This window comes from Molothrus ater, chromosome 4 (genome assembly GCF_012460135.2).
Source record: "Molothrus ater isolate BHLD 08-10-18 breed brown headed cowbird chromosome 4, BPBGC_Mater_1.1, whole genome shotgun sequence".
Classification (NCBI taxonomy): domain Eukaryota; kingdom Metazoa; phylum Chordata; class Aves; order Passeriformes; family Icteridae; genus Molothrus; species Molothrus ater.
Window position 1 is genome coordinate 72855244 of NC_050481.2, and position 21869 is coordinate 72877112.

Sequence of the window (21869 nt, forward strand, 5' to 3'; positions counted from 1 at the left end):
GGGGGCGTGTCCCCGCAGCGGGAAGCGGGCAGCGGGAGCGGCGGGGTGAGCGGGGCACGGCGGCACCGGGGGGACACCGGGGGACACTGCGGGGCACCGGGGGCAGCCGGGGGGCGGCAGAGGAGCCGGGGCAGCCCCGCGGAGGGGCCGGAGGGCCGCGGGGGATGGCGGAGCTGAAACGGCGCCGGGAAAGGGGGGTGGGGACAACCGCGGCCGCGCTGTCCCCTCCTGGGGAGCTGTCACCCCCGTCCTGAGACTGGGGACACCTCTCCTTCCCACCCACCCAGCATGGCTTGGGACCCCCCAAATCCCTGGATTTTCCCCCGCGGGAGAGGCTCCCCCCTTCCATTCTTTTATCCCGTTTTTGTCCCGAAATTTTGGTGGTTTTTTTTTTTTTTCTCCCCCATGGATTTCCCGGCGTTTTGGGGTTTCCACTTTTCCCAATCCCTGCCGGCATTCCCGCTCCCATGGGGCGATCCCAAGGAGGAGGAGGAGGTTTGACCCTCCGATTCCATCCCGGGGATTTTTTTTTTTATTTATTTATTTTTTGGGATGTCACATCCCGAATTCCCGGCTGGCGGTGGCGTCTCCGCGTGTTTATCCCGGGAAAAACCATCTGGGAAAGGCTCCAAGTTTGGGATCCGATCTCCCGTTTATCCCGGGAAAAAAACATTTGGGAAAATCTCCAAGTTTAGGATCTGATCTCCCGTTTATCCCGGGAAAAAAAATATTCGGGAAAAGCTCCAAGTTTGGGATCTGATCTCCCTTTTATCCCGGGAAAACGATTTGGGAACAGCTCCAAGTTTGGGGTTTGATCTCCTGTTTACCCCGGGAAAAATATTTTGGGAAAAGCTCCAAGTTTGGGATCTGATCTCCCGTTTGTCCTGGGAAAAACCATTTGGGAAAGGGCCCCAAGTTTGGGATCAGCGCCGGGAATCTGGCAAAAAAAAAATCCCAAACCTCGATGACGTTTTTTTGGGGGGGAAAAAGAGGGAAACTGAGGCACGCTCGGGGGAGGGAATTCCCTAATTCCCGCTTTTCCCGGAGCTTTGGGATGAGGGAATGCCCATTCCAGGCCCTGGCTCCTCCCCGCCAGCATCGGGGCCACCTCGGGGCCACCTCGGGGCCACCGCTGTCCCCGCAGTGGGATGGGGAATATGGGATGGGATTGGCGCCTTCCCCTTCCCACCCCATTCCCGCCCCATTCCCGCAGAATTCCCGGACGATGCCCCCCGGCCGCTGAACCTGGGGACAGCGACATCGCCGGACGGACAGATGGCGACAGCCGGCAAGGGTGAGTGCCCACACCCCCTCCCTGTCCCCCGATCCCGGGATTTGGGGTTTTCCCGCAGCTTTTGGGGGTCTCTCTGTGCCTATCCCGGGATTTGGGGTTTTCCCGCAGCTTTTTGGGGTCTCTCTGTTCCCATCCAGGGATTTGAGGGACCCCAAAAGCGCTTTGGGGTGAGGCAAATCCCGAGGAATCTTTATGGGATTCTGCTCCGGGGATTTCTCCGGGAATGGGGCCGGGGGTGGTTTCTTCCCTGTGGGATGAGCAGGAGAGCCGCAGGAATTCCCAGGGAAAAAAGGGTTGGGGACATCTTGGAGGGGACCCTGAGACCCCTGGGGGACGCGGTGACCCCGAGGGTCCAGCAGGTTCTGATCCCACAAATCCCCAATCCAGGGGATTCCCTGATCCCACAAATCCCAGATCCAGGGGATTCCCTGATCCCACAAATCCCCAGTCCAGGGGATTCCCTGATCCCACAAATCCCAGATCCAGGGGATTCCCTGATCCCACAAATCCCCAGGTCCCATAAATCCCCAATCCAGCGGATCCCCTGATCCCAGAAATCCCAGATCCCAGAAATCCCAGATCCAGCAGATTCCCTGATCCCAGAAATCCCAGATCCAAGGGATTCCCTAATCCCATAAATCCCAGATCCCACCAATCCCAGGTCCCATAAATCCCAGATCCAAGGGATTCCCAGATCCCACAAATTCCATACCCAGGGGGTTCCTTGATCCCATAAATCCCAGATCCAGGGGATTGGCTGTTCCCTGAAATCCCTGATCCCATAAATCCCAGATCCCACAAATCCCAGATCCAGGGGATTTGCTGCTCCTAGAAATCCCAGATCACATAAATCCCAGATCCAAGGGATTCCCTGATCCCACAAATCCCTGATCCCACAAATCCCTGATCCCATAAATCCCAGATCCTATAAATCTCAGATCCAAGGGATTCCCTGATCTTGCAAATCCCAGATCCCATAAATGACAGATCCCATAAATCCCCAATCCAGGGGGTTCCCTGCTTCCATAAATCCCAAATCCAAGGGATTCCCTAATCCCATAAATCCCAGATCACACAAATCCCAGATTCCGTAAGTCCCAGATCCAAGGGATTCTGTGATCCCACAAATCCCAGATCCAGCGGATCCCTGGCTGCCACCCCTGCCGGTCCCTGCTGTCCCCTCCCGAGGCCACCCCGAATCCCGGGACACCCCAATTCCCGCCTTCCTCCCGCTCCAACCCCGCTGTCCCCAGCGTCCCCGTGCCCGGGAGGGGGCGGCCAGATGTCCCCAAGTGCCACCAGGGAGACAAAGGGATTTGGGATTATTATTTGGGATTATCGGGGGTCGGGATTCGGGATCCACGCGGATCCTTCGGGATCGCCACCCAGGAGGGTCCCCACGCGTGTCCCCGCGCTGTCACCGCGTCCCTCGCTGTCGCCCCGGGGCTGCGGGAGGGACTCTGGGGCCGAACAATGGCGGGGCCTTAAACCCGGCTCATTAAAGCCCGGCTCATTAAAGCCCGGCTCATTAAAGCCGCCTCATTAAATCCCGGGATTCCCGGCGCTGCCAGCACAAAGAGCCTTTTCTTCAGGCGACAAGGGAGGCGACAATCTGCTGCTGGCGGCGGTGACAATGTGCTGCCAGCTGGGAGCGGGAGGAGGAGGAGGAGGAGGAGGAGGAGGAGGAGGAGGAGGAAGGGGCGGATTTTCCATGGAAGCGGCGCACGTGGAAAATCCCACGGGATTTGGGCCTCCGTGGGGACGGCGCTGTCCCCAAGCTGGTGGCAGGGCCCGGGCGCTGCCGTGTGGCCTGTCCTGCTGGCCTTGTCACAACAGCGTCACCTCCCCTGCGTCACCTTCCCTTGCGGGTGACACCGCGCAGCCCGAGGAGGGAGCGGAGCCTGCCGAGCCTGGGGACACCAGGGGACACCTGGGGACACCTGGGACATTCTGGTCCTCGGAGGGGAGCTGGCTGTGCTCACTTGTCACCTGTGTCCCGCTGTCCCTGTGTCACTTGTCCTAAGGACACCACAGGAGGGAGCAGAGTCTGCTGAGCCTGGGGACACTTGGGGACAATTGGGGACACTTGGGGACCCTCTGGACATCAGCTGGTGGCACTTCCACGCTCTCCCCCCTTCTCACCTGTCCCCTGCCAGCAGTCACCTGTGTCCCTGTGTCCCCAAGCCTGTGTCACTTGCCCTATGGACATCACAGGAGGGAGCGGAGTCTGCCGAGCCTGGGGACACTTGGGGACAATTGGGGACACTTGGAGACCCTGTGGACATGGGCTGGTGGCACTTCCACGCTCTCCCCTCTTCTCACCTGTCCCCTGCCCCATGTCCCCATGTCCTCAGCCTGTGTCACTTGTCCTTTGGACATCACAGGAGGGAGCGGAGTCTGCCAAGCCTGGGGACGCTTGGGGATGCTTGGGGACATTTGGGGACACTTAGGGACCTTCTGGACATCAGCTGGTGGCCGGTCCCTGCACAGAGGGGAGCTGGCTGTGCTCACTTGTCACCTGTGTCCCTCTGTCCCTGTGTCACTTGCCCGAAGGACATCAAAGGAGGGAGCAGAGTCTGCCGAGCCTGGGGACACTTGGGGACACTTGGGGATGCTTGGGGACACTTGGGGATGCCTGGGGACCCTCTTGGCACAGCCCGGTGGCCTTTCCCTGCTCGGAGAGGAGCTGGCTGTCCCCACAGGTCCCCACAGGTGACGCAGGGAGGGGTGACAGGGAAGCCTCTCCTGGTGCCACCACGCTCGGCCCCGTGTCCCCAACGTGAGGCCACCTCCCCTGGGGACAGGGCTGTGACCGGGCCCTTTGTCACCTGCAGGCAGCAAGGGGAAGGGGACAGCGGTGCGCTTCACCCCCGAGGGGACCCCGGGCCACCACCAGGAGGGGACACAGGGCCACGTCCACTTCCAGGAGCAGCTGCACGACTCGGCCGTGATGGTGACACAGGACAAGGACGGCCACTTCCTGGTCAAGGTGGGGGACAGGGGGACAAGGCGGGGGTGTCACCATCCCCTGGGGACTCCGGGGGCTCCCAACTCCTCAAAATTCCCGGATCTGGAGGCATTGCCACCCCAGAATTCCGTGTCATTCCCAACTCCGGATTGTCCCCCAAATCCAGCGCCACGTTTGGGTGGCTTTGGGGACACGGGGGACACGCGGCACTGTCCCCTCTGCCCCGTTTTGGGGACGCTGGGTCCGTTCTGAATCCCACCAGGGCCGTTCCCAGCTTTTTCCCGGTTATCCCGTGGGTGTCACGGCTCCGGGGGCGGCGCCAGGGGGAGGGGACAGGAGCCACCCGCGGTGCCACCAACGTGCGTGGCACCTGCAGCTGCCACCAGCGCTGAGTCAGAGCCTCGTGCCCGGAATTCCGTCCCAAATTCCCAAATCCGGCGCTGCCGCCGGGGGGGGGGGGGGGCGGCCCCTGTTGATTTCCCACCGCATGACGATGAGGGGGTGGCAGTGCCACCCACGGGGACACGGGGACACGGGGACACGGGGAGGGGGTCCCTGCTGGCCTTGGGATGTGCCCGGGAAAAGATCCTGGGGGTTTTTCTGGGGTTTTAAAGGGATAAATCCCAAAAATTGTTTGGGGGGGGGGGGGGGGGAAGAGCTTGGAGCTCGTCCTAATTCCTTGGACACTCGCAGGGATCCACAGAAAAATTGGGAATTTCAGCCCAGCCGGGAATTCCTTCCCAAAATCCCACCCCAAGTGTCCCCATTCCCTCTGTCCTTGTCCCCCTCCAGCTCTCCTGGAGCCCCTTTAGGCTCTGGAAGTTTCTTCCCGGATCCTTTTCCAGCATTTTGGGATGATCCCACTCCATAGGGGGATTTTGGGAATTCCAAAAATCCCACCCCAAATGTCCCCATTCCCTCTGTCCTTGTTTTAAAGGGATAAATCCCAAAAATGGTTTGGGGGGGTGGGGGGGAAGCTTGGAGCTTATCCTGGTTCCTTGGACACTCCCAGGGATCCATAGAAAAATTTGGGAATTTCAGCCCAGCCGGGAATTCCTTCCCAAAATCCCTCCCCAAGTGTCCCCATTCCCTCTGTCCTTGCCCCCAATCCCTCTCCAGCTCTCCTGGAGCCCCTTTAGGCTCTGGAAGGTTCTCCCTGGGTCCTTTTCCAGCTCTTTGGGATGGATTTTGGGAATTCCACCCTCCGGATCCTGGCCCCGGATGTTTTTTCCCTCAGGGATCATTCCCTTCCCAAAATGGATTTTTCCAGGGCTCTGCAGGGCTCTGTTTTTTGTCATGACAGCGGAAAAATTCCACGGGAAGAGCCTCTCCTACCTTTTCCAGGGACAGCTGGAAAACCTCTCCCTGCTCCTGTGCCATCCACGGGTCCTTATTCCCAAAATTTTGTCCCAAAATTCCATATTTTTACTGCCATGTTTTGGGGCAAAATCATCCTGTTTGTTACCTTTTCTTGATTTATTTCTGCAATTATTCCTGTCATTTCCTAAATTATCTCCTGCTTATTATTTCCTGAACTTTTTTAGGGCACAAATCCCGGATTTAACAGCGGGAATGTTTAGGATACAATCCCCCCCTCTCCAGGTGCTGTCCCCGCCTTCCTGGGGACTCTCCAGTGTCCCTTGTCCCCCAAGGGGAGGGGTGACAGTGACACCCCCGGCCGTGGTGTCACCCCCATATCCCGCTTTTTTTCCAGGTGGGATTCCTGAAGATCCTGCACAAGTACGAGATCACCTTCGTGCTGCCCCCCGTGCCCAGCCTGGGCAAGGACATCTGTCCCCTCCCTGTCCCCAACCCCAACCTGCGCATCGTCAGTGTCACCTCCCTGCCCGAAGGTACCGTGTCCCCTCCTTGTCCCCACTGTCCCCACTCTGTACCCGGCCCTTTTCCAAAGGGGGCACACCCAGGAATTGTCCCCTCAGTGTCTCGGGGAGGAGGTGACAATTCCTTGTCCTCAGGGATGTCCCCAAATTCCCTTATTTTGTTGTTGTTGTTGGGATTTTCCTTTCCCGGGGGGGGCGAGGGGGCCCCAGACCCTGACAGGGGACAGGGACAAGGATTGCTCCAAGAGGTGCCACCCTCCACTTTGGGGACAACTGGGCGCTGCCACATCCATGGGATCCCGGAGCCTGGGGACAGCTGAGTGTCACCCTGGGCTGGGTGGCAGTTCCTTGGGGACACGGGCTCTGTTCTGAGGACACCGCAGGTCCCCAAGGCCACCTCGGTCCTATCCCAGCTGTCCCACAGCCAAGGGATGCTGTTTCCCACATCCCTGTCCCCTCGGTGTCACCTCCCTGCAAGTTGGGACAGGGCTGGGCTTTGGTGTCACCTCCCGGCAGTGGGGACAGGGTGGGGACAGGACAGGGACGGGGCTTTTCCCACCCACCGCTGGCTCCACCCCAAAAAAGCGCTTTAGGGTTTGTTTGGAGATTCCCAACAGGGATCGGGATTGGGATCGGGGGTGGGGGTGGACCAGGATGGGGATCCGGGATCGGGGCTGGGATTGGGATCGGGATCGGGATCAGGGCTGGGATTGGGACTGGAATCAGGACTGGGATCAGAGCTGGGACTGGGGCTGGGATCAGGACTGGGATCAGGACCAGGATTGGCAGCAGGATTGGAGCCAGAAACCGGGATCAGGACCAGGATTGGGACTGAGATCAAGGCCAGAATCAGGACCAGGATTGGAGGCAGGAGCCAGGATCAGACCAGGATTGAGGTGGGAATCAGGAGTGGGACCAGGACCAGGACTGGGAATGGGACCAGCATTGAGGCCAAGATTGGGACTGGGATTGGGACTGGAGCCGGGATTGGGATTGAAGCTGGGATCGGGATTGGAGCCGGGATCGGGATTGGAGCTGGGATCGGGATTGGAGCTGGGATTGGGGCCAGGGCCTCTCCAGAGCAGACGAAAGGAGCCCTGGGGAACTTGTGAGTGGCGGGGGGGACAGGCAGGACAGGGAGGGGACAGGGACAGGCAGGGAAGGTTCAGGAAGGTGCAGGCAGGCACAGGTAGGACAGGAAGGGTTCAGGAAGGCCAGGGAAGTTTCAGGAAAGGGCAGGCAGGGTAAGGAGGGCACAGGCAGTACAGGAAGGGTTCAGGGAAGCTTCAGAAGGGTGCAGGCAGGGTGAGGAGGGCAGAGGCAGTGTGACAGGGGCTCAGGCTGGCACGGGCAGGGTGAGGAGGGCACGGGTAGGCACAGACAAGGCTCAGGCAGGCTGAGGCAGGGTGAGGAGGGCTCAGGCAGAGTGAGGAAGGTGCAGGCAGGGTGAGGAGGGCACGGGCAGGGCAGGGAAGGCACAGACAGGGTGAGGAAGGCTCAGGTAGGGTGAGGAGGGTACAGGCAAGGTGAAGAGGGCACAGGCAGAGTGGGAAGGGCACAGTCAGGCAGAGGCAGGGTGACAAGGACACAGACAGGGTGAGGAAGGCTCAGGCAGGGTGAGGAGGGCACAGGCAGGGTGAGGAGGGCACGGGCAGGACAGGAGGGGTTCAGGGAAGCTTCAGGAGGGCACAGGCAGGGTGAGGAGGGCTCAGACTGGCTCAGGCAGGGTGAGGAGGGCTCAGACTGGCTCGGGCAGGGTGAGGAGGGCAGAGGCTGGCACAGGCAGCCCCTCCATGTCCCCGTGGCAGGGCACAGCGTGCGCTGCGAGTACATGGCGCACAAGGAGGGCGTGCTGAAGGAGGAGCTGCTCCTGGCCGGACACAGCCCCAGCCACGTCAAGGTCACCGTCCAGGCCCGGGTCATGGGTAAGGGGCTCTGGGGGGGCTCTGGGGTCCCTCCCTGTCCCCTTTTCCCCCCTCCACCAGGCCCAGCCACTCTTCCCAGTTGTCCCAGTTCAGGTGTGGCACTGTCGAGGAATTGGCCAAAATGGGTGATTTCATCCCAAAAACTCCCCAGCCCGGGGGTTGAGGGGAGCCCTGAGAAGGGGTGAAGGGAGAGGGTGGGGGGTGACCCCAATGTCCCCAGGGCCCCTGTCCCTGGGACCCCCACCTTGTCCCTGGGATGTCCCCTGTCCCTGGGACCGTCCCTATAAACCCCAACACCCTCTTGCTCCCCATGTCCCCCACCCCATACCCCAGCCACCCCCAGCCCCCTGAGGCTGTCACCACCCTTGGGGGCAGTGACCACAGCGGTGACACAAGGGACAACACATCCCCCACCCACCCGGCCCCAACACTGGGAGCCTAAAACCCCCACAAACCCCTTCAAAAGAGATGTCCCCGAGCCGTGTCCCCTGCTGTCCCCAGACCGTCACCACGGGACGCCGATGCTCCTGGACGGGGTGCGCTGCATGGGAGCCGAGCTGGAATACGACTCGGAGCAGAGCGAGTGGCACGGCTTCGACTGACCCCAAACCCCACCCCGGGGGACCCCAAAGTCCCCAAAGCACAGCACAGTCCCCAAAGCGGGCAGGGAGGGGGGACGGGACCCCTCTCGTCGCTGCTGCTGCCGCTGCTTCGCCCTCACCCCGCAGCCCCGGGGGGGTTTTGGGGGAATTGTGCCTCTTGGGGTGGGAATTTTTCCCTCTTTTCTGGGGTGGGGGAGGAATTTTGCCTGTGGAATGTGGGGCGGGAGCGGGGGATCCCCGGTGGCTTCGGGGTTGGGGCCGCGTCCCCCTGCCGTCCGTGTCCTTGTGTTGCTGCCAGCGCCTCTTTTTTGGGTTTGTTTTTTTTTTTTTTCTGTTTTTCTCCTATTATTTTCCTGGTTTTTTTCTTTCTTTTCCCATTTTTTTTTCCTCATGGTACAAGGACCAGGAGAAGTTTCAGGAGGTTTTATGTGCCTACAAATATATATATATATATATATATATGTATATAAATATAAAGATATTTTACATGCCTGGGGGAGGGGTTAAAGTACAAAATCCCACCTTGGGAAGGAGGAAAATCCCACTGGGAATGGGCTGGGAGCCCAAATCCCCTCCATGACCCTGCCCAGAGGGGACAGGGGACACCCCCGGGTGGACAATCCCAAACAGTCCTGGATGGGGGATATGGAGGGGTCATGAGGCCAATTCCAGTTAAAGGGGGCTGGGAGAGGGTGGGAGACAGGGATTGGGGTCCCGAGGATAATGGAGGGTCTCAGTCTGGGAGGGAATCGATGGTGCCACGTCCTGGCATGGTCCCCACAGTGACAGGGGGTCTCAGCTGGGGTGTAAATCGGTGGTGGCATCTCCAGGAAGGTCTCAGTTGGACAAGATGTCCATGGTGGCATCTCCAGGAAGGTCTCAGTTGGACAGGAAGTCCATGGTGGCATCTCCAGGAAGGTCGCAGTTGGACAGGAAGTCCATGGTGGCATCTCCAGGAAGGTCTCAGTTGGACAAGATGTCCATGGTGGCATCTCCAGGAAGGTCTCAGTTGGACAAGATGTCCATGGTGGAAGGTCCCAGAGGTCCTCATGATGTTGGCGGGGTCTCAGCTGGAGATGAAGTTGATGGTGGCATCTCCCAAGGCCCCTCAGTTGGACAGGAAGTCCATGGTGGCATCTCCAGGAAGGTCTCAGTTGGACAAGAAGTTAATGGTGGCAGGTCCTAGAAGTCCCCATGATGTTGGTGAAGTCTCAGTTGGAGATGAAGTTGATGGTGACATTTCCCAAGGCCCCTCAGTTGGACAGGAAGTTGATGGTAGGAGCTCCTGGGGTGTCCTCACAATGACAGGGACTCTCAGTTGGACAGGATTCAGTGGTGGCAGATCCCAGGATGGCCTCAGTTGAAGATGAAGTCAGTGGTGGCATCTCCCAGTGGTCCCCACAGTGGTGGTCCCAATGTCAGTTGGACAGGAAGTCAATGGTGGCATCTCCCAGGGGTATCCCCACAATCAAAGGGTCCCTCAGGTGGAGATGAAGTCCCTGGTGGCACCTCCAGGAGGGTCTCAGATGGACAGGAAGTCAATGGTGGCAGATTCCAGGGGTGTCCCCACAATGCCAGGGCCCCTCAGTTGGACAGGAAGCTGATGGTGGCGGGTCCTGGGGGTGTCCTCATAATGACAGGGGGGTCTCAGTTGGAGATTAATTCAATGGTGGAGTCTCCAGAAAGGTCTCAGTTGGACAGGAAGTCAATGCTGGCACATCCCAGGGTCCTCTCAGTTGGACAGGAAGTTGATGGTGGCACGTCACAGCGGCCCCTCAACTGGATGGGAAGTCAAAGGTGGCACATCCTGGATAGTCTCAGTTGCACAGGAAGACAATGGTGGCACATCCCAGGGTCCCCTCAATTGGACAGGAAGTTGATGGTGGCACATGCTGGGTAGTCCCAGTTGGACAGGAAATTGTTGGTGGCACATCCTGGGTAGTCCCAGTTGGACTGGAAGTCGATGGTGGCACATCCCAGGGTCTCCTCAATTGGACACAAAGTCAATGGTGGCGCATCCCAGGGCCCCTCAATTGGACAGGAAGTCGATGGTGGCACATCCCAGGGCCCCTCAGTTGGACAGGAAGTCGATGGTGGCACATCCCAGGGCCCCTCAGTTGGACAGGAAGTCGATGGTGGCGCATCCCAGGGCCCCTCAATTGGACAGGAAGTCGATGGTGGCACATCCCAGGGCCCCTCAGTTGGACAGGAAGTCGATGGTGGCACATCCCAGGGTCCCCTCAATTGGACAGGAAGTCGATGGTGGCACATCCCAGGGTCCCTCAATTGGACAGGAAGTCGATGGTGGCACATCCCAGGGTCCCCTCAATTGGACAGGAAGTCGATGGTGGCACATCCCAGGGCCCCTCAGTTGGACAGGAAGTCGATGGTGGCCCTCACGCTGCGCGCCGTGCGCGTGTCCAGCGCCGTCACCTTGATCTCCGTGTCCCCGAACTGCATGCTGGTGCGGATCTCGCGCCGGCCCCGCGCCGCGCCCGCGTCCCCCGCGTCCCCCAGCTCCAGGCTGATGGTGCCGCACTTCCTGACGCCGGGGTCGGTGATGTACACCACGTCATCGCTCTCACAGCAGTAGATGTTGATGATGGTCCGGCGCTGGCCGGGCCGGGCCGGGCAGTAACTCCGCTGGACCACCTCTCCCAGCGCCACCGACTGGTCCACGGTGACGAACTTCTCGAAGATGTCGGTGCACCAGTTCTTGCCCTCCTTGACCAGCAGCTTCTCCCGCGGGTGCTTGCCCTCCACGAACTTGTTGAGGACGCCCACGCCGTAGGTGAGCGGGGAGCGGCGCACCCGCACCACGCCGGGGTCCAGGCCGAAGAGCACGGCCCCCTTGAGGATGGTCAGCCCCACGTCCTGCGGGACGATGACCCGGCAGCAGTGGCCGAAGGCGGCCTGCACCGCCCGCTGCAGCATGGCCGACTCGGCGAAGCCGCCCACCAGGAACAGGAATTTGATGCCGTGGACCTCGGGTTTCTTCAGGAGGGCGTCTGGAGCAGGGGATAAAAGGGGAGGTTTGGGGTTGGGATGGTGGGGAAGGGGTGGGGGTGATTGGGGGGGACAGGGATGAGGGGAGTCCAGGAATGGGGGAAGTTCCAGGGATGGAATGGGACCGAGGGACAGGGAGGGTTCCAGGGACAATGGGGGTTCCAGGGACAGGAGGAGTTTTGGGGATAAAAGGTTTCCAGGGACAATGGAGGCTCCAGGGATAAAAGGTTTCCAGGGACAGTGGGGGATTCTAGTGACAAGGAGGGCTCCAGGAATGGGGGGATCCCAGGGACAAAGTTGGTTCCAGGGATGGAGTGGGTCCCAGAGACAGGGGTGGTTCCAGGGACAAGGAGAGTTCCAGGGACAGGGAAAGGTTTCCAGGGACAATGGAGGTTCCAGGGATAAAAGGTTTCCAGGGACAGTGGGGGATTCCAGTGACCCAGAGGTGGGTTCCAGGAATGGGGGATCCCAGGGACAAGGTGGGTTCCAGGGATGGAGTGGGTTCCAGGGACAGGGGTGGTCCCAGAGATAGGGAAGGTGCCAGGGATGAAGGGAGGGGGGTCCCAGGGACAGGAGCAGGGTCCCAGGGACAAAGGGGATCCCAGGGTGTAGGATTGTCCCAGGGATGGGGGGGATGTCTCAGGCATGGGATGGGTCCCAAGGATGGGGGACTCATAGGGACAGGGATGGTCCCAGGGACAGGAATGATTCCAGGGATGAAGGGGCTCCCAGGAATGGGATGGGAATGATCCCAGGAACGGGGGGTTCCCAGTAACAGGGCAGGTCCCAGGGATGGGGAGTGACCCCAGGGACAGGGGGTGGCACAGGGACAGGGGTTCCCCAGGGATGGGCGTGTCCCCGGGCCCCACCGATGTGCTGGATGATGTGGGTGATGGTTGGCTGGAACAGCTCGTTCATGGCCTCGGGGGACATCCGCAGCATCCCTTGGGACGACCACTTCACCAGGTTGACGCTGGGGACACACAGGGGACCCGGGGGTGACCAGGCACTCCCGCCTGGTCCTTCCCTGTCCTCTTCCCTCCCACCCTATCCCGCCTTTCCCCCCTCTCTTGCCCTCTCCCTCCCCAGCGTCACTCCCACCATGTCCCCAGGCTCCCGAGACGTCCCCAACCCGCGCCACCCCTCACTTGCTCTTGCGGAGCGCGGTCTCCACGTTGTGGCCGCGGTGTTTGCGGTAGAAGTCGATGAAGGAGAAGGGCAGGGAGATGTTGAGGGGGCTGGAGCGGCTCGGGGCGGCCGCGCGCTTCCGCGCCTCGAAGGCGATGGTCAGGTCCACCCAGGCCGCCGGACGCTTGGCCTTGAAGGTGGCGATGAAATCGTCCCCGAAGATGTGGCACAGAAGCTTCTCGAAGGCCAGGTCCACGCCCACGGCCCCATAGGGACCTCCTGAGGGACAGAGTGGGGGGTCAGGAGGTGGCCCCGTGGTTGCTGTGTCCCCATGGCAGCCGTGTCCCCCGTCACTGCATTCTCCCACATCTCCATGTCCCTATGTCCCCTACATTCCCATGTCCCCGTGTCCCCATCACAACGTCCCTGTGGTCCCCATGTCTGCCGTCCCCATGTCCCTGTGGTACCCACATCCCCATGTCCCCCATCCCCATGTCCCTGTGTCTCCTATATCCCCCATCACCGTGTCCCCCATATCCCCCATGTCCCCATGTCCTCCATATCCCACATGTCCCCATGTCCCCCCAACACCATATCCCCACATCCCCCACATTCCCATGTCCCCATGTCCTTCATCCCCGTGTCCTTGTCTCCTCCATGTCCCCCATGTCCCCTGTCCCCATGTCCCTGTGGTCCCCATGTCCACCATCCCCCTGTACCTGTGGCACCCACATCCCCATGTCCCCCGTCCCTATGTCCCCGTGTCATCCTGATGTCCTCATGTCCCCCATCACCACGTCCCCCATATCCTCCATGTCCCTATGTCCTCCATATCCCCCATGTCCCCATGTCTTCATCCCCACATCCTTGTCTCCCCCACGTCCCCCATGTCCCCCATGTCCCCCATCCCCATGTCCCCGTGTCACCGACATCTCCATGTCCCACTTCCCCATATCCCGAGGTCCCCACACATCCCCGTGGCACCCCTACCACCATGTCCCCACCAGCCCCATCCCGATATCCTTGTGGCATCGATGTCCCCATGTCCCCCACATACCCCTGTCCCCTCTACCCCAGCCCCTTGTCCCTCTGTCCCCCCTCACCCATCCTCCCCATCCTCCCTGCCCCACCTTGTCCCCCTAACCCACCCCTGTCCCTCCTTGTCCCCCCAGTCTGTGTCCCCTTCCCTCTGTCCCCAACCCGGGTCCCCCTGCACTTCCCCCTGTCGCCACCAGGTGGCGCCACAGCCCCACCCACGACCCTTTCCTGAGGTTTGGGATCCCAGCCCGGGTTTGGAGTCACAGCCCGGGTTTAGGGTCCCAGCCCAAGTTTGGGGTTCCAGCCCGGATTTGGGGTCCCAGCCCGAGTTTGGGGTCCCAACCCAGGTTTGGGGTCAGAGCCGGGGTTTGTGGTCCCGGGAGGATCCCGGAATGGGGTTAAAAAGTCTGAATAAGGATCCTCATCCCACCCGAGGCTTTGTAGAGCTCCTTCAGCGTCCCCTGCGGCTTCTCGATCTGGTGCACGGTCAGATCCACCGTCCCCCCGCCACAATCGGCCACGATGTACCTGTCACCTGCGGGAGGGGGGGGGGGGGGCGACAGCGACAGGGTGGCCGTCCTGAGTGACCCCTGCCACACCCACCCGCGGGGACACAGGGCTGCGTTTTACCGGGGAAAAGGAAACTTTGACCAAAATTATGGGAATCGGGGCGGGCGGAGAGACGGAAGGGATGGGATGGTTGCAGGGAGACCCCGCCCCTTCTGTGCGGTCAAGGGACAGACCCCAACCGTGTCACCCCCATGGCAGGAGCACCCTTGGGTGCTTGAGGGTGGCTCTGTCACGGAGGGGACATCGGGGGGACCCTGGGATCTGGGAATCTCCCCACCCGTGTCCCCCCGTCGTACCTGCCTGCATCTCCGACCAGAGCTCGCCCACTCCTGACTCCACCAGGAAGGTGCGGCTGTGCCGGGATCGCCGGAGCTGCTCCCGGGCTGGGGGACAAAGCCGGGGGTCGGCAGTGGGGTCAGGATCCCCCCCACTTCCATGGGATCCCCCCCCATATCCATGGGATCCCCCCCACTTCCATGGGATCCACCCCATTTCCATGGCATCCCCCCCATATCCATGGGATCCACCCCACTTCCATGGAATCCACCCCCATATCCATGGGATCCACCCCATATCCGTGGGATCCACCCCACTTCCATGGGATCCACCCCATATCCATGGCATCCCCCCCATATCCGTGGGATCCCCCCATATCCATGGGATCCCCCCCATTTCCATGGGATCCCCCCCATTTCCATGGGATCCCCCCCATTCCCGCTGTGGGGTCATACTGGGAGCACTGGTGGCCGCTCCCCTCCAGCCAGAACCCCAGTGTGCCCCAGCTCCACCACGGACAGGTTGATCCAGCTTTCCCTGCTGCCATCCCAAAGGATCCCGGCAGATCCCGTGGGATCACCCCGTGCCCACCCTGGGCGATGCCACCTCCGGCCCCGACCCCACAGCGCCGGGTGGGGTTTCCTCTGCTCCCCCCCCCTATCCCAGGGACATCAAAGGCACCCGGAAGGGCTGGGATGAGTTGGGAAAGGAGGGGTTGTCCTGGGATATTTTTGGCACGGGGATAATTCCTCATCCTTGGGATCAACTCGAGCCATCCCATAAATCCCCCATGGGAGCCCAAATCTCCATGTGGGATCACCACCAGCACATCCCAGTTCCGAGGCTTGGTCCCAGCTGGGCAAACTGGGGCTGTCCCAGCAAAGCCCAGGATCCCATCCATGGGGGGACAGTCCCTGGAGGTGGCCCAGGGACACGGGGTGGTGGCCAAGGGGGCCAGAGGGGGGACACAGCTTGGAGGCTTATGGGAAAGCAGGAAAAAGTGCCCTGGATTTGGGGAGGGGGGAATGGGGGTCTCTGGGAATGGGGGGGGGGGGGGGGGGGGTCTGGAAATGGGGTTTCTGGGAATGAGGTCTCTGGGAATGGGGTTTCTAGGGACAGAGGGTCTCTGGGGATGGGGTCTCTGGGAATGGGGTCTCTGGTGATGGGAGGTCTCTAGGAATGAGGGGTCTCTGGGAATGGGGGTGTGAGGATGGGAAATCTCTGGGAATGGAAGGGTCTGTGGGAACGGGGCTCTCTGGGAATGGGATTTCTGGCAATGGGAGGGGGGATCTCTGGGGACAGGGGGTCTCTGGCAATGGGGGGGGGGATCTCTGGGGACAGGGGGTCTCTGGCAATGGGGGTGGTCTCTGGGGATGGGGATTCTCTGGGAATGGGGTTTCCACCAGGGACTTCTCCAACCATGGCAGCTGATGGGCCCTCCAGACCTGGCACGCAGGGCTGGATCCCAATCCCTGCTCCTCCAGCCCCGACCCTATCCCGACCCCATTCCCTGGCCCTATCCCAACCCCATTCCCTGCTCCTCCAGCCCCTGCCCTATCCCAACCCCATTCCCTGCTCCTCCAGCCCCTGCCCTATCCTGACCCCATTCCCTGCTCCTCCAGCCCCTGCCCTATCCCAACCCCATTCCCTGCTCCTCCAGCCCCTGCCCTACCCCGACCCCATTCCCTGCTCCTCCAGCCCTATCCTGACCCCGTTCCCTGCTCCTCCAGCCCCTGCCCTATCCCAACCCCATTCCCTGCTCCTCCAGCCCTATCCTGACCCCATTCCCTGCTCCTCCAGCCCCTGCCCTATCCCAACCCCATTCCCTGCTCCTCCAGCCCTATCCCAACCCCATTCCCTGCTCCTCCAGCCCCAGCCCTATCCCAACCCCATTCCCTGCTCCTCCAGCCCCAGCCCTATCCTGACCCCATTCCCTGCTCCTCCAGCCCTATCCTGACCCCATTCCCTGCTCCTCCAGCCCCTGCCCTATCCCAACCCCATTCCCTGCTCCTCCAGCCCTATCCCGACCCCATTCCCTGCTCCTCCAGCCCCTGCCCTATCCCAACCCCATTCCCTGCTCCTCCAGCCCTATCCTGACCCCATTCCCTGCTCCTCCAGCCCCAGCCCTATCCCGACCCCATTCCCTGCTCCTCCAGCCCTATCCTGACCCCATTCCCTGCTCCTCCAGCCCCTGCCCTATCCCATGATACCATTCTCTGCTCCTCCAGCCCTATCCCAACCCCATTCCCTGCTCCTCCAGCCCCAGCCCTATCCCGACCCCACTCCCTGTGCCGCTCACCCTGCCGGAAGCTGGAGTCGATGGGGTGTGGGGTCTCGGCGCCGTTGGCCGGGGGGCGGCAGCTCAGCTCGATCAGTTGGTGCAGCCGCAGCTTCCGGCAGTAAATGGAGGCGGCCTCGGGCTCCAGCGCGATCAGCAGCTGCTCCGGCGTCTCCGGGGACACCAGCCCGGCCTGCGGGGACACGTGGTGACAGGGAGGGGACAGGGAGGGTTCCTGGGTGTGTCCCCATCCCCTTGGTGCTCACACGGGTCTGGAATTGTGGGATGTGGGAGGACCCAATACTCGCCAATATCTGAACATTCACCCAAAAACTCAACGGACCAATCAACCGCCCAACCTGCGACCCAACAACTCAGCCATCGATCCGAGCATGGAGTTGACCACCCGACCACTCAACCTGCCATAAATCCACCCAACTTTCCAACTAACGACCCAACCAACAACCCAACCAACCACACAACCAACCGACAACCTCACCACCAAACCAACCATCCAACCACACAACCACCCAATAAACCAATGACCTCACCACCCAACTAACCATCTAACCAAGCACAAAACCAACGACCTCACCAGCAAACCAGTCACCAAACCAACCACCTGACACCAAAGCAACCATCCAACAAACCAAGCACCTCACCACCAAACCAGCCATGCAACCAACCACACAACCAACCAACGCCCTCACCACCCAACTAACCATCCAACCAACCAGCCAACCAATGACTTGACCACCAAACCAACCACCCAACCAATGAGTTGACCATCAAACCAACCAACCAACCAACCAACCAACCAACCAACCAACCAACCAACCAACCAACCAAAGAACTGATCATCAAACCAACCACCCAACCAACCACCCAGCCCCTGACCCAGCCACACAACCAACCACCCGACCACTGACCTGACCACCTGACCATTGACCCACACCCAACCAATAACCTGACCACCCAACCAACCACCTGCTCAATCATCCAACCGCTCAACCAGTGACCCAGTCAACCAATGAACCAACCAACGCCCTGAAATGACCCAGTCAACCAGTGAACCAACCAATGTCCTGAACACCAAACCAAGCACTCAACCGACCAACCAACAGCTCAACCAATGGCCCAGCCACCAAACCAATCACCCAACCAATGGCCAAACTGCTCAAGCAGCCACCCAACCAACCTCCCAACCAATGACCCACCCATTCAACCAACCAACCAACTGCTCAACCAACACAACGACCAACCACTCAATCAGACAACTGCTCAACCGATGACCCGAGCACCAAACCAACCACCCAACCACCGAACCATTCAACCAGCCATCCAACCATCCACTTAACCACCTACCTGGCAAATTATCCACCCACTCACACAACAACTTCCAACTTCCAACCCAAACCAACAACTCTTGGCTGGTTTGGATTGGAAGGACCTTAAATCCCATCCCATTTCACCCCCGGTCATGGGCAGGGACACCTCCCACTGTCCCAGGTGGATCCAAATCTATCCAACCTGGCCTTGGACGCTTCCAGGGACCCAGGGGCAGCCACAGCAAATCTGGGAATTGCATCCCAGCCCCTCCCCACCCTCCTAGCCAGGAATTCCCTCCCAATATTCCACCTAACGCTATCCTCTGACAGTGGGAATTCAGAGGGAAGAAGGGGATACCCTGGGCACCCCAACCCCTGTGAGGGTCACCTCATGGTCACCCTCCGGAGTCCCCCCACCTTGTAGGCCGCTTCCCGCATGAACTGCTTGGCCGGCTGCTTCCAGATGGCCGGCACGGTGAGCACCCAGCGGATGGCGTCGCTCTCGGGCAGGGACGGGCACTGGTCCTTCAGCTCCTGCCAGGGGACAAGCAGGAGGTGACACCTGGGGGCTCCCGGTGACTCATGGAATGGTTTGGGTGGGGAGGGACCTTAAACCCCATCCAGGGACACCTCCCACTATCCCAGGTCACTCCAAGCCCTAATGTCCAACCTTGGACACTTCCAGGGAGAGGGAAGCCACAGCCAATCTGGGAATTCCATTCCAGGGCCTCCCCACCCTCTCATGGAAAGCTCAGAGAGGACAGAGAGGATTCCCTTTGGGAAGGAGGAGGAGGGATGGAGGTGGCCCCACCTGCACTGCGTGCTGCTTGAAGAAGCGCAGCGCGTGGGCGAACACCTCCAGCGCTGGCATCTTCTTCCCGTTGACAGCTTCCAGCTCGGTTTTCATGGTCAGATCCTGCCAGGAACAGCAAATGGATCACACCAGGGGCTGGGAGGTGGATCCATCACCAAACCTTGGGAATTTGTTCATTCTTCTCTGCCCCAGCTGGAGCTCAGGCACCTGAAGCTTCATGCAGCCACATCCACCCACCCTGGAGCAGCTCAGATGGGAGAACCTCAAAGTCACCCCCCTAAAATGGGCTAAAATAGGGTTTTTTCCCAACATTTCAACTCCCAGCCCAGCCCTGGGAAGGAGGATCCCCCTGGGAACACCGGGAACATCAGGATGGGAGCAGGGACTCACGCTGGTGCTGTGGATCTTCATCTTAAACTTCTCGAAGTAGAACCACTCGCGGGCCTCCTCGGGGTCCAGGTCATGGTAGTAATCGCGGGCGGTGTAGCCGAAGCTGTGGAATGTCCCCTCCGGCGTCAGCAGGAGGCTGGTGGGGGTCTTCTGGTTGGCCACGCCCGGGTCCCCCCCTTCCCACTTCCTGCAAAGAGGAGCCGGAGCAGGTGAACTTCCAGGGAATGGGTCATGCCAGGTTTAATTTGTTTCTGTGGGCGTGGTCTGAAGGACCTTAAAGGGGGACAAAGGAGGAGGGGTGGTCCCGCTCCATCCTCCAAGGAATTTCATGGAATTCCAGACTGGTTTGCATTGGGAGGGACCTTGAAGACCACTGAGTGCCACCTACTTCCATGGCAGGGACACCTCCCACCATCCCAGGTGGATCCAAGCCCCAGTGTCCAACCTGGCCTTGGGCACTGCCAGGGATCCAGGGGCAGCCACAGCAAATCTGGGAATTCCAGCCCAGCCAGGAATTCCTTGCCAAGATCCCAGCCCAATCTCCCCTTTCCCAGTGGAAGCCATTCCCTGGCTCCTGTCCCTGCAGGCCTTGTCCCCACCCCCTCTCCAGCTCTCCTGGAGCCCCTTCAGGGACTCTGAGGATTCCCTGGATTTTTCTCTTCTCCAGGGGAACATTCCCAGCTCTCCCAGCCTGGCTCCAGAGCAGAGGGGCTCCATCCCTTGGAGTATCCTCACCCCACACCTTCCGCCCGCTGCTGCCAGGAACCATCTCCCACCAACCCAACCTCTGACCATTCTGGGGCCATCAAAGTCCTTTCCCAGCTCCGGGGCCCCTGGCGGGTGCTCACCTCATCATGTGGATGGCCTCGGGGTCGCTGGTGAAGCTGAAGGCGTAACCGCTGGAGGTGGTGCCGAAGTCGATGGCCACCACCACGGAGAAGGATGGCGCCTGCTGGGAACGCGCCTCGCTCCGCTGGAAGGCAAGGAACGGGATCGAGCGCTCATTTGGGACTGGGGGATTCCAGAAAAGCCATAAAGACACCAGGAACAGCTTCCTTGGCCCAGGGTTTTCAGGATTTTCCCTGGATTTTCACCCAGTTTGGTTATTTCCCGATGGGTTCTTCTTCTTCTTATACATGTTCACTCATTGGGAAAAGCGTCTCCCACATTCCACGGGAGGCAAGGAAGGCAAGGAATGGGATCAAGCACTCAGTTGGGACTGGGGGATTCCAGAAAAGTGGTAAAGACCTCAGGAACTGGTTCATTTTTCCTGGATTTTCAGGATTTTTCCTGGATTTTCACCCAGATTGGTGATTCCCTGATGGATGATTCTTCTTCTTTTACATCTTTACTGATTGGGAAAAGCATCTCCCATATTCCACAGGAGGCAAGGAAGGCAAGGAATGAGATCAAGCACTCAATTTGGACTGGGGGATCCCAGAAAAGTGGTAAAGACCCCAGGAACTCATTCAATTTCCCAGGATTTTTCCTGGGATTTTCAGGATTTTTTCTGGGTTTTCACCAAGATTGGTGATTCCCTGATGGGTGATTCTTCTTCTTATACATCTTCACTCATTGGGAAAAGCATCTCCCATATTTCATGGGGTGCCTGTGGTCGTTCCCAAAGGCAGTTCCCATGGGACACAGGGATTTGGGCAGCCCTGGAGAGGGATGGACGCCCATGGGAGCAGCCAGGGTGGTTGGGGGCTCCTGTTTTTATTGTGCTGAGCCTCCCTCACTTGGACCCTGAAATTGGAGCCAAGATTCCCAAAAACCTTCCCTGTGTCTGGTCTCACTCCAAGGAACCTTGTCCCAGGTGTCCCCATGGGTCACTAAACCCAAATTGCTCCCTGTATCCAGTGTCACGCCAAGGGACATTGTCCCAGGTGTCCCCCAAGGGTCACTGAACCCAAACCCTTCCCTGCTCCCCATCTTGGACTGGGTGACATCATCCCAGGTGTCCCCATGTGTCACCCAGCCAAAACCCTTCCCTGTGACCAATCTCACGCCAAGGGACATCGTCCCAGGTGTCCCCAAGCGTCACCCAACCAAAATCCTTTCCTGTGACCAATCTCATGCCAAGGACATCATCCCAGGTGTCCCCAAGGGTCACTGAACCCAAACCCTTTCCTGTTTCCCATCTGGGACGAGGTGACATTATCCCAGGTGTCCCCAAGTGCCACCCAACCAAAACCCTTCCCTGCTCCCCATCTTGGACTAGGTGACATCATCCCAGGTGTCCCCAAGGGTCACCCAACCAAAACCCTTCCCTGTGACCAATCTCACGCCAAAGGACATCGTCCCAAGGGTCACTGAGCTCCAACCTTTCCCTGCTCCCCATCTTGGACTAGGTGACATCATCCTAGGTGTCCCCAAGAGTCACCCAGCTGAAAATCCCCCTGGCCCAGGCA

The 21869-nt window shown here is 59.9% G+C and overlaps 2 protein-coding genes across 3 annotated transcripts in view; one reads left to right on the forward strand and one right to left on the reverse strand.

Annotated features, from left to right (window-relative positions):
• On the forward strand, positions 1–9087 carry ADISSP (adipose secreted signaling protein). Of its 2 annotated transcripts, XM_036382853.2 has the most exons (6): positions 1–45; positions 1214–1294; positions 4129–4283; positions 5977–6115; positions 7912–8028; positions 8530–9087. In XM_036382853.2, exons 2-6 carry the CDS (start codon positions 1276–1278, stop codon positions 8628–8630), a joined length of 531 nt encoding a protein of 176 aa, XP_036238746.1. In that variant the 5' UTR covers positions 1–45; positions 1214–1275; the 3' UTR covers positions 8631–9087. The 2 variants fall into 2 exon arrangements, with proteins under 2 accessions (XP_036238746.1, XP_036238744.1); XM_036382851.2 differs by lacking the exon at positions 1–45 and having other exon boundaries at positions 225–1294.
• The window catches only part of HSPA12B (heat shock protein family A (Hsp70) member 12B), a 20526-nt gene continuing 7600 nt past the window's right edge, over positions 8944–21869 (reverse strand). The window contains exons 4-13 of the mRNA XM_036382850.2: positions 20307–20431; positions 19459–19645; positions 19066–19170; positions 18672–18788; positions 16948–17119; positions 14669–14755; positions 14233–14337; positions 12785–13043; positions 12506–12609; positions 8944–11638 (exon numbers count right to left, since the gene is read on the reverse strand). Of these exons, the coding sequence (XP_036238743.1) occupies positions 10998–11638; positions 12506–12609; positions 12785–13043; positions 14233–14337; positions 14669–14755; positions 16948–17119; positions 18672–18788; positions 19066–19170; positions 19459–19645; positions 20307–20431 (1902 nt within the window). The 3' untranslated portion in view covers positions 8944–10997. The remainder of the gene's footprint in view (positions 11639–12505; positions 12610–12784; positions 13044–14232; positions 14338–14668; positions 14756–16947; positions 17120–18671; positions 18789–19065; positions 19171–19458; positions 19646–20306; positions 20432–21869) is intronic.

Coding starts and splice junctions, on each gene's coding strand:
- ADISSP (XM_036382851.2), top strand. CDS start 1,063: ATGCCCATTCCAGGCCCTGGCTCCTCCCCGCCAGCATCGGGGCCACCT. Junction 1,295..4,128: donor GATGGCGACAGCCGGCAAGG/GTGAGTGCCCAC, acceptor TGTCACCTGCAG/GCAGCAAGGGGAAGGGGACA. Junction 8,029..8,529: donor CGTCCAGGCCCGGGTCATGG/GTAAGGGGCTCT, acceptor TGCTGTCCCCAG/ACCGTCACCACGGGACGCCG.